We start from the raw sequence: 12030 nt of genomic DNA, 5'->3' as shown, positions 1-12030 counted from the left end.
TGACAGCAAAAGACGGTTATAAAGAAATATTTAAAAGATGTAATATTATAGCCCAAGTCCCTGAGTGTCATGGCCTGTAGATCGAATGAGGGCCTGGCCTGCACCACAAGTCAGGTCTCACTATTAAATTCCAGTTGCTTTCACTTTCTATGATTTGAATCAACAACTTAAATGGAGAAACTTCCAGCAAAGTCTTGGTCAAAGTTCAAACTCCAAAGAATTTAATCTGTGATCTAATCTAGAAGTTCTACATTCTCATAGTTAAGAACTACACACCCACCGTCTTTAGTGAATAGTAAAATTAGTTCATTATAATTCATCCACATTTTGAAATTAAGTGTTAGGTGTATGATTATTCATATGCAGACTAAAGAAAGGCACCAAGCTACCGTCATGTCCCCACCTCACTTAAATCTACGAGACAAATGGAAGGAAAATCACATTGAGCAAACAGTATAGATAAAGTGGCTATCAAATATTGATGAAGTCCTAAAGCTGTAGATTTACTAACTCATAAACTGAATAATTTTCTTGCCGTTTACTGATGTCGGGATGTTGTTTCCTACAGCTTAGAACTAAGACCATTACCAGGAACGTTTCCACTTCTGATTGATTAATTACTAGCATTTAACAGCAAGATTTGATCTTTACATTTCTCACCTGTGCACAAAACAAGCCTACCTCCACACTCCACCCACCATTTAAAATAAACTGCTGTAGGAATATGGCTGCAAAAGGTGCATGTTCTTCGAGTTAACATGACAACTTGAAATCTGTGCGCAGCCTGGAATTCAAAATGACCACATCTAGATGAATAGAGGCTATAAATTTATAGCCTCTATTAAATTGGTTTAACCTCTCCTTTCAGTTACCTTAAGACTTATATAATACCATGGAGAGTATTCTAGCTGGCTGCATCACCGTTTGGGATGGGGGCTGGGGGCTACTGCAGAGGATCAAAATAAGCTGCAGAGACTTGTAAACTTAGTCAGATCTATAGCGGGTACTAGCATCTGTAGTATCCAGTACACCTTCAAGGATGGCTTAAAAAGGATCCCTGATCACCCAGGGCATGGCCTGTTCCCATTGCACAATACAGTAGAGGTGACTCAGGTTCAATTCCTGCCACTTCTCTAAGGAGCTTGTACGTTCTCCCTGTGACCACATTGGTTTCCTCTGGGTGCTCCGGTTTCCTCCCACAGTCCAAAGGGACATACCGGAAGGTAACTAGGCAAAGCTTCCAAAGCTCTGGACCATAGTAACTTTTAATACATTCAAATTCATTTTGGTCATAACATAACAATTTAACTACTATTTGAAAAATAAAAAGGGATTTACTCATCTTTTGCAAAAACCATATGCTCTGTTAAATTCTCCAAGCTTTCATGTACACTTCTTATAATCCACAAAAGCCTCATTTGTTCCATGCTACCTATACCTGCTATGCACTTCCTCCTCCTTAAATATGCCTGAATATCCCTCAAAGAATCCCTAAACTTGTTCATTTTGCTTTTTGTTCTAACAGTAACATACAAATTCTGTACTCTCAAAATTTCACCTTTGAAGGCCTCTCATTTATCAAGTACACCTTTGCCAGAAAGCACCATATCCCAAACCACACTTGCCAGATCCTTTCCAATTACATCGAAATTGGCCTTTCTCCAATTTAGAATTTCAACCAGCGGGCCAGGTCCCATCCTCCTCCATAATTATCTTGAAACTAATGGAATTATGATCTCTTGGTGGAAGTGATCTCCTACACACACTTGTCACTTGCACTGTCTTGTTCCCCAATAGGAGATTCAGTATTGCACTCTCTCTGGTTGAGACTTCCATATATTGACTAAGGAAACTTTCTTGAACACTTTGACAAACTCTTTCCAATCCAGTTGTTTTACAGTACGGGGGTCCCAGTCATTGTGTAGAAGGTTAAAATTGCCTAATCTCACAATCTTCTCCTTCTCCCTACAAATTTGTTCCCCTAAAAGGAAGAGTAGTCTGGTACAGGCCAGACTAAAAGTCGTCCATCAGTCCTCCAAGTTCGGGAGTTCAGCTCACAGCCAACAACCTTGACTAGTAAAACAAATTTGCTATGGAAATAGTAATGAAGAATTCTTCTACATCTGATGTGACAGTATTTCCCAGTCTCCATCCGGGACTTGCCTGACTGACAGTAGTGAAAACCAAGGATGAAGACCTGAACACCATTAGAGATGGTGCCCTAAAAACCAGTGGCATATCAGACTGTAGGTAAGAAAATGGTCTCACTCTATATGACAGTTTCTGAACTACTAAAAAGATTTACACATATAAGAGACCAGAACTAGGGCATATTTTCCTTAAATTTCACCTACTATCTGGCAAGGATGCAGAGAAGTTTGTGGAATTCTGACAAGAATAAGACTTAGATATGCATCTTCAGGATGCACAGCTGAATCCAAATTCTGCCTAAATTTTCCTAAAATAGGAATATTTCACAATCTTCTAGAAAACTTATTAACAATGTTATTCAAATATGCAGTTAATTTTTTCCCCAAAATGTTATTGTTCAATGTAAATAAGCTGATTTGTACAACATTCTTCATATCATTACGAACTTAAAATTTCACTATTACTTACCCTCATAAGCCTGCTCGCAAACGTCGTTGTCTGAGCTGCTTTGTCTCCACTTATCAATTGCATCAATGCTCACTGTTGGATATCTGTTTTTAATAGTCAGTTTATTGGAGGAGCGGCTATATACTGTTCCATCTTTGCATCGCCACCACAAAGCTATACCTTCTGCATCACATTCAAATACTTTCAATGGTTCTGCTTTGTTGGAAGTATCAAGACCAAGGCATTTTTTAACTCCAATGTTAAACAGCCGGTGCCTGGATACCCACTTCCATTGCTGAAGCTCCTCTTGTTGATTGCATACATCCATTATAATTCCAGAAGAATTTACTTTGAGGCATCTTGTAGTATTTTGGTGCTGGATAGTAAAGTTGCCATTACCTACGGGGCAAGAGGAAAATTAGAAATACGAAAAACTAAAACAATTAACAAAAAGTTTGATAAAATCATAATAAATAATATCTTTAGGTGAAACATGTTATTTCACAAGACAGGAAGTTCCTCACTAGAGGAAGTAAAAATTAATGTTGTAATTAATTCAGAAAAGCTCAAGGCTTCACTAGTCTTCTGCAATCAGGATGAAATACAATGAAACAGCACCCTGATCAAAATGAATTTAATGGCAAGTGTGATTTGAAGAAAAAGCGAGTTTGAAGCTTTACTTTCAACTGCTACTTGTCAACTGGGAGCAGGTCACAGATGCTTAGCACACGTTGACAGCCACTGAAAAGGTTTATCAGTGAGAATGTCATTTGAAGTACTAAATAACAAGCTTGGAGCAGTTCATGGTATTGTCCATTTCCAAATGTATCACGTGCTGCATAAAGATGCAAGATTTATGTCTTGCGTGATAGTTATAAAGCTGTCTGGAATTTAGATATTTTAAGCTCAGCTATCTAAACTAGAACAGGTTCAAAACAACAAGGGGCAAACAAAGTCCAAATCTTAAACGTTAAAATCATAAAACTGCAGATAACCTTAATATCCAACAGGTGAGGCAGCGTCTATAGAGAGGGAAACAGAATAAAGATCTAAACCGAGAAACTGAGTAGTTGTTACAACTGCAAAGTACAAACTCTCCCCCCCCCCAAAAAAAAAGCTTCAGGTGGATGTAGACAGAGTCTAACTTCCAGTTAAGACTCAGTATTCAGAAAATCATCACAAGCCACCCTAACAAGAAACCAGCTGCAAGTAAACAGCCGGGCGAATTCTTTCTTCACCCATACTCTGAAATTGTTGGAATTAAGCCAAGGACTATAACGCCACTGGAGAAACAAATGTTTATTCTTCTTCATTATCTTTGTACACATATTATTAGCATACCACGTAAAACACGTTAACGCGATGACTATTTTTTAAAAAATCTATAACGTTACTAAAAATACTAGAGCAGCAAAACGCACATATAATTTTCACACTAAACTTAACCGCACCTGTAGTCTGAGAAGCCGTTACAAAACGACACGCAAGAAAGAGGTCAAATATTAGAACAAAATAAAAAGAAATCTGTCCGGTACACCAGCTCTTCATGCCTACGCGATTTCCAGAATATTTCTGGTGCTCCCACTGTGATGCCGGCAGAATATAAAATTAACTGAGCCCATCCTCGCCTCTCTCTTGCTCCTCACAAGCAACGCCACCGTTGATTGGTGGATGCAGAAAGTATTTCTGCCAACATGCTCTCATTGGTTAACCGCTTGACATCGCGTTCAGCAGACTAACTCGAAAGCGAAAGCCATTGCCGTCCAAATTTCCCCTAGAATTTCTGTAAAGCTCTTTGAACTATACAATTTACATGAGAAGTGCTCTATGAATAAACTTATTATTGTTGCTATTGTATGTTTTATTTTTTCTCTCAGTTCAAGCTGTGCTTCAGGCATAACCAAACACACATAGCCAGGCGATCTCTGTTTGAATTGAGCAAATACTGAGCTTTTATATCTGGGATGAGACCTCACTCCGTGCCTAGGCTTTAACGAAACTGAAAAATCCAACAACGTGTTTTCATCCCGATGTTAATGACGCAATTAATATGAAAAAAAACTTAAATAAGACCAAAATAATAAAGTTAGTTTTGAGAGGATGAGAATGTAGGTTAGATATTCTATAACAATATTATGGGCAAAAGGGTGGACAGGGAATGAAAGGGTTGGTCCTTTAAGGATCAGTGTTGTCGTCAATGTTTGTAAGCTCAGGAAATAGGAGAGGGAGTACATGAATACACCAAGTCTGTATTAGTTCAAAGTACGTTTATCATGGAAGCATGTATACTATATACAACCTTGAGGTCCATCTCCTTACAAATGAATTAATGAATGAGACAGCTCTACCATGGCACTATTACTACTACTACTGCTTAATTACGTCCAGTCTGTACTTACAGTCAAGAACGTCCACAAGGGATCTAGGATGAGCCAGCAAATTCAATACAAAATTGGCTGAGTGTTAGTGAAAGGCTGCTTTTCAAGTTGATGGCACATGACTAGTTGTATGCTAAAGGGATCAGTGCTGGGCACTTCATAAACACAAAAAAAGTCTGCAGTTGCTGGAAATACAAGTCAACTCACACAAAAACTCTGCAGGTCAGGCAGCATCTATGGAAATGAACAAACAGTCGACATATCGGGCCAAAACTCTTTTTCAGGACCTTTTCCATTAATGATTTGGATGAGAACAGTGGTGGATTGATTATTAATTTTTGCAGATGACACCATAATTGGACAGTGAAGAAGATTGTCTAAGTTTACAGCAGGACATAGACCAACTGGGAAAGTTGTAATAATGATTGGCAGGTGGAATTTAATTCAGGCAAGTGCAAATTGATGTATTTTGGGTTAAACTAGGAAAGGATAGTGAATGGCAGCACCATGGGGAGTGCGGTTGAACAGAAAACCCTTGGGTACATGTACATACCTCCCTGGAAATGGGAACACATGCAGACGAGGTGATGAGAAGATGTATTGCATGCCTGTCTTCATCAGCTAAGGCACTGGGTTTTTGTCATTTCACAGTTGTGCAAGCCATTGGTTCTGAGTATTTACAACCTTGATCACAAGGTGAGGATCACAACCTTGTCAAAGGGGTTGGAGGCTTATGTGCCTAAATGACCAAGAGAGTTATGTTGGCTTGGGCTCTGGGGTGGTCTCCCATAGCAAACAGGTCAAAGGGTAGAGGCCAGACTGAGCATGCTCCAGGTTTGGGGGTTCAGCTCAGGGCTAACAATCTTGACAGGTTAAAGACATATAGTTACAGAAACAGCAATGAAGAATCCTTCTTTAACTGTGTGCGACAGTATGGATAGATGGAGATGGAGGGCTTTCATTGCTGCACTAAATGCTAGTGTCAGAACCAGCCAGTAAGTAAGTAAGTATTGTCTGCAGTTCTAGTCACCAAACTATAGGAAGGACGACCATCACAAAAGTGACTATAGAAATTATCTAGAGAGGGTGCAGAAAAATCACAAAGATGTTACCCTGGATTGGATTATATGGTAGCATTGTGGTCAGCACAACTCTACAGTCAAGAGAAAGTCTGCAGATGCCGGAAATCCAAGCAACACACCCAAAATGCTGGAGGAACTCAGCAGGCCAGGCAGCATCTAGGAAAAGAGTACAGTCAATGTTTTGGGCTGAAACCCTTTGGCTTTTGGCCTGAAATGTTGACTGAACTCTTTTCCTAGATGCTGCCTGGCCTGCTGAGTTCCTCCAGCATTATGTGTGTGTTGCTCACAACACTTTACGGTACCAGTGATCTGGGTTCAATTCCCACTGCTGTATGTAAGGAACTTGTGCGTTCTCCATGTGACCGCATAGGTTTCCTCTGGGTGCTCCAGTTTCCTCCTACTGCCCAAAGATGTACCGGTTGGTGGGTTAATTGGCCGTTGTAAATTGTCCTGTGATTAGGCTAGGATTAGATTGGAGGATTGCTGGGTGGCACAGCCTGAAGGGCCAGAAGGGCCTATTCTGTGATGGTAACAAATGTCTGTTTCCAAAACTAGCGGGTTCAGGCTCAAAGTGAAAGAGAGGAATTTTAACGGGACCTGAGCAGTAAATCAAAACCCAACATCTTGAATGGCAGTGATGCTTCACTACCAGACGAGCTCAATGCCTTTTATGCTCATTTGAAAGGGAAGAATAAAACCACAGCTAAGAAGATTCCTGCAGCATCCAGTGATCCTGCGATCTCTGTCTCAGAGGCCAATGTCAGGCTGCCTTTCAGAGGGTGAACCCACGCAAGGTGGCAGGCCCGATGGAGTACCTGGTAAGGCTTTAGAAACCTATGTCACCCAACGAGCGGGGGTATTCAAAGACATTTTCAATCTCTCGCTGCTACAGTTGGAAGTTTCCACCTGCTCCAAAAGAGCAATAATTCGACAAGTTGCCCATGAAGAGCAGTGTGAGCCGCCTCAATGACTACCGTTGAGTAGAACTCACATCAATGGTGGTGAAATGCTTGAAGAGGTTGGTAATGGCCAAAATCAACCCCTGACTCAGGAAAGACCTGGACCCACTGCAATTGGCCTATCGCCACAATAGGTCTACAGCAGATGTGTTCTCAATGGCTCTCTGCGTGGCCTTGGATTTTCTGGTCAATGCAAATACCTATGTCAGGAGCCTGTTCATTGATTATAGTTCAGCGTTTAACTCCGTTATTCTATTGTCCTGATTAAAAAGCTACAGAACTTGGCCTCTGTACCTCCCTCTGCAACTGGATCCTCAGCTTCCTAACAAAAGACTACAATCTGTATGGATTGGTGATAACATCTCCACCTCATTGACTATCAGCACTGGCGCACCCCAGGGATGTGTGCTTGGCCCACTGCTCTACTTGCTCTGTACTCAAGATTAACTGTGTAGCTAGGCATAGCTCAAATGCCACTTATAAATTTGCTGATGATAAAACCATTGTTGGCAGAACCTAGATGGTGATGAGAGAGTGTTCAGGAGTAAGATATACCAACTAGTCAGGTAGTGTCGCAGCAACAACATTGCACCAAAGAGCTGACAGTGGACTTCAGAAAGGGCAGACGAGGGAATACAAGCCAAACCTTATAGAGGAATCAGAAATGGAGAGTGAGGGAAAACTCAAGTTCCTGGGTGTCAATATTTCTGAGGATCTAACCTAATCCAAACAGATTGTTGCAGCTACAAAGAAGGCAAGACAGTGGCTATATTTCATTCAGAGTCTGAGGAGATTTGGTTTGTCATCTAAAACACTCGGTAACTTAAGTACTGTGGAGAGCAGTCTGACTGGCCGCATCACCATCTGGTATGGGGGGTGCACAGGATCGAAGTAAGCTGCAGGGAGTTGTAAAATTGCTCAGCTCTGTCATGGGTATCAGCCTGTAAGGTATCAAAGCCATCTTCAAGGTGGCAGTACCAATGATCTGGGTTCAATTCCCTCTGCTGTCTCTAAGGAGGTTGGGTACGTTCTCCATGTGACCGCATAGGTTGCTGCTGGGTGCCTCAGAAAAGCGGCTACCCTCATCAAGGATCCCCATCACCTAGGACATACCCTCTTCTCAGTGTTACCATCAGGAAGGAGGTACAGAAACCTGAAGGCATATGCTCAGTGATTCAGGAACAGCTTCTTTCCCTCTGCTAGCTGACTCCTAAATGGACATTGAACCCAAGAACACTACCTCACTACTTTTTTGTCTGTTTTGCAATACTTAATTTAACTATTTTATATATCAAAGCCATCTTCAGTTAATTCAGTTTTTTCTTTATTTCTGTATTTATCATGTATTGCATTGTACTGCTGTTGCAAAGTTAACTAATTTCATGACATATGCTGGTGATATTAAACTTGATTCTGATCTGAGACAGATGTTTCCCAGAATAAATGATGCCAAAATTAAGGAAGGCATTTTGTTGGTCCGCAAATCAAACAGGTCATCAAAGACCAGGAAATCTATTGGGACTGGAGAAAATTGGATAGCAGGTTTTCAAGGATGTTGCTGAAAATTTTCTTGGCAACTAAAGAGCGCCAAATCACGTGCAACTGGTTGACAACACGCTTCAAGCATACAAAACCTTGAAATGCAATATGCCACTAAAGATTCACTTTCTGCAGTTCCATTTAGATTTTTTCCCTGCAAGTCTTGGTGCTGTCAGTGACGAGCGTGGTGAAAGGTTTCACCAGGTCATTGCAGTCATGGAGAAACAGTATCAGGGCAACTGGAATTCATCAATCCTGGCTGAATATTGTTGGACACTTAAGCAAGAAACCTCAGACAGTGAGTATGAATGAAAATCATCAACAAAACATTTTTAGCTTAGTTAATCTATTGCAAAGCATCAGCACCACCATGCAATAAAATGCATTATATTCAATAAAAGATAATTTCTTGTAACTTCAAAGTCCTACACGAGACGAGTAGCCTGAAATTATATTTGTATTCGGCTTCAAGCAGTCTATCGCAAACAAATAAATTTCTGAGGAAGCAACACTCTTAAAAAAAATTATTGACCAGTGATATTGAGAATATGAGATTTTAGATCTTAGACATCAGAACAAAGGGCTTATTCCTATGATGCACTGCTCTGGTTTACAGTTCATCTGTCATGGCCCTGCACCCATATCTTGTCTTTAAGATTGTCATAGCCAGGGGATTTAGTGGGAATAAGCTTTCAATAGCTATAAAATGCTCCCAATGGCATGTGCCTCAAATAACCTCTGACAGCCAAGTCCAGCTCTTGGCCTTCACGTGTGGCTTTGCTACAAAGTCCAGCCGAACCATTCTTACTGACAAGAGAAGGGGCAGAACCGGGTTACTAGCTCCCTAAAACCATTCGCATTGGGCAGATAGGTCTCCTCAGCCATGGCTGGGACCTCAACTAGGAGAAGAAAAGCTCTGATCTCAAACTTCTGCTGCCTTGTGGATATACCTACTCATGGGGAAGGCTTCAGGAGTAAACCTCGAGGAAAATTCTGGAGCTGGAGTTCCTGAGGCAGTTCTATGTTGAGTTCAATGCTGACTGGCAACTTCTGTGATGTCGCTGGTACCAAACTGTATAGGTCTCTGCCATTCCTTTTGATTTATCAGCTGTGTGGAGAGGGGGAGCCTGCTGTGTGGACAACAACTTGCTCTCCATATCACATTGCCCTGGCTTTTGTATCATGTAGACAGCTAGGATGCAATATTCATGGTTGGGCCCAACCAATGGAGGGCTTCAATATTACCTTGAAGCCATTCCACATCACCTTCAGAACCAAGCTTTTAATCATAGAGGAATACAGCTTTGGACAGGCCATTCAGCTCACAATGTTGTGCCAGGCTTGATATCGACTTATACTACGTCCAGTTCAAAGTATCATCCATTTCCCTGCATTCCTTTCATATTCACTAGGCTCTCCCAAAGCCTCTGGAACTCCACCAAGCTGCCTGCCCACAGTGGTATCCCAACAACCCATTTCTGGCACTTATAAAGCTTTGCATAAAAACAACCTGCCCCTCACAACCCCACCGTACCTTACAACCCTTTGTTTTGCCTGAAGCCATTCCGAGCCTTAATTGGAGGAGGTGGGCAGCTCTGGGTCTACAATGACCAGGCGTAGAGGTGGTCTTTTCAGCTCAAACAAACAAACATCATCACTGACCCCACTGACCTGCAGAGGGGGACTGTACGTCTTCTCAGCCAGGTCTACTGCAAGGATTCGTTGAGAGAAATGCCCCCTATTCTAAATAGGTCAGTGGCTGGTAGAATCTCTGTAATGCTACAAAGCCAAACAGCTAAATTCCCAGTAATAGACAGTGGGGGCGGGGGGCGATGGTGTGCCCCAGTGATTGGCTGTCTGGAGGATGATGCACTCCAGTAACCAGCAGTGTGAGAGACTGTGCTCCCCAGTGACTGATTATGTGGGGGCATTGCACCCCAGTGACTGGGTGTGTGGGGAACAGTAAACCCCAGTGACTGAGTGTGTGGGGGGCAGTGCACCTCATTGATTTGATGTGTGGGGAACAGCGCATCCTAGTCATTAGCAAACATGGAAGTAATATGTATGCTCTTTCATCCAGTTAAGATGAACAAATGGGGCCTTGCACTGTTCCCTGCAGTACATCATCAATCAGTCTGCCAATGTGAAAATAACCCATTTGTTCCGATTGACCATCTACTGTTCATTAATCAATTCTCTCTGCACATTAGAGTATCCCTCCAATCCCCAATGATGGATTTTTATTTAATAATTTCTGCGTGCATCTGATATAATGCCTTCTGAAAGTCCAATTGCCCCTTACTAATGATCTACTCTGATTGCTATAATTTCAGAAGAGTTGAACAGATTTGTCAAATATGATTTCTCTTCCATGTCACCCACCTAGCCTTGTTATTATTTGTAAGTTACTCTTCTCCAGCATTTTCCCAGTCACAGATGTCAAGCAAATGGATCTGTGATTCTTCGATTTCCCTCTTCCTACTTTCTGGATTATGGGATTTTTTCAAAAAATATTCTAATACTTTTAGGGTAGTTGTTTCCTTCTGATCTCTGAGAACTGCTGAAGAATGCATGGAATTAGGGAAAAGACATCCAGTTCTTTCTTTATCTTTAGATCCATCTCTTACAATATATTGGAATACAGGTAATTGTGTGGGTCTATTGGTTTTTGACCAATCCATATATTTGCTTTTTTTAAACAAACACGTTTATTTCAGCTCCTCGTATACTGTAGATCTGATTTACTCCATCAATTCCGGAAGGTTTCTACCTTCTTCCTTTAAACTGTTTCTATCGCTTCTTTTGCATCTTCTTTTTCTTTTAAATGTGATTCTGCTACTGTTGGAGCCTGTGATCTATGGTTCCATGGTGGTTTTCGAGCTGTGAGTGTTTTCACAAAGAGGAGGGGTCCCAGAACAGATCCCTGTGGAACATCACTGGTCATTCTCCTCCATGCAGAATACGAACCACCTACAACCACCCTTTGCCTTCTGTGGGCAAGCCAATAGCAAGGTCTCCTTGTATGCCATGTCTCATTACTTTCTGAAGGAGCCTTGCATGGGGAACCTTAGCAAATGCCTTACTGAAATCCATACAGACTACATCCACTGCTCTACCTTCATCGATGTGTTGTGTTACATCCTCAAAGAATTCAATCAGGTTCATAAGGAATGACCTGCCCTTGACAAAGCCATATTGACTATCCCTAATCAGATTATGTCTCTCCAAATGCTCATAAATCCTGCCTCTCAGGATCTCCTCCAAAAACTTGCCCACCACTGAGTAAGATTCACAGGTCTATAATTTCCTGTTGTTATCTCTACTCCCTTTCTTAAACAAGGGAGCAACATTTGCAACCTTCCAATCCTCTGGTACTTCTCCTGCTCCTATTGGTGATGCAAGGATCATCACCAGAGGCTCAGCAATCTCCTCCCTCGCTTCCCACAGTAGTCTGGGTATATCTTGTCCAGTCCC

General features: G+C 41.6%; 1 protein-coding gene across 1 annotated transcript in view; it reads right to left on the bottom strand.

Moving 5' to 3' along the window:
* ly75 (lymphocyte antigen 75) overlaps positions 1 to 4231 on the bottom strand; it is a 157754-nt gene extending 153523 nt beyond the window's left edge. Inside the window, exons 1-2 of the mRNA XM_059966465.1 lie at positions 4050 to 4231; positions 2620 to 2997 (exon numbers count right to left, since the gene is read on the bottom strand). Coding sequence (XP_059822448.1) covers positions 2620 to 2997; positions 4050 to 4146 — 475 coding nt within the window. The 5' untranslated portion in view covers positions 4147 to 4231. The remainder of the gene's footprint in view (positions 1 to 2619; positions 2998 to 4049) is intronic.
* Between the last annotated feature and the right edge of the window lie 7799 nt (positions 4232 to 12030).

The sequence above is a fragment of the Hypanus sabinus genome, chromosome 4 (genome assembly GCF_030144855.1).
Source record: "Hypanus sabinus isolate sHypSab1 chromosome 4, sHypSab1.hap1, whole genome shotgun sequence".
NCBI lineage: Eukaryota > Metazoa > Chordata > Chondrichthyes > Myliobatiformes > Dasyatidae > Hypanus > Hypanus sabinus.
The sequence above is the reverse complement of the archived record's forward strand: the minus strand, read 5'-3'. Positions and strand labels throughout refer to the sequence as shown.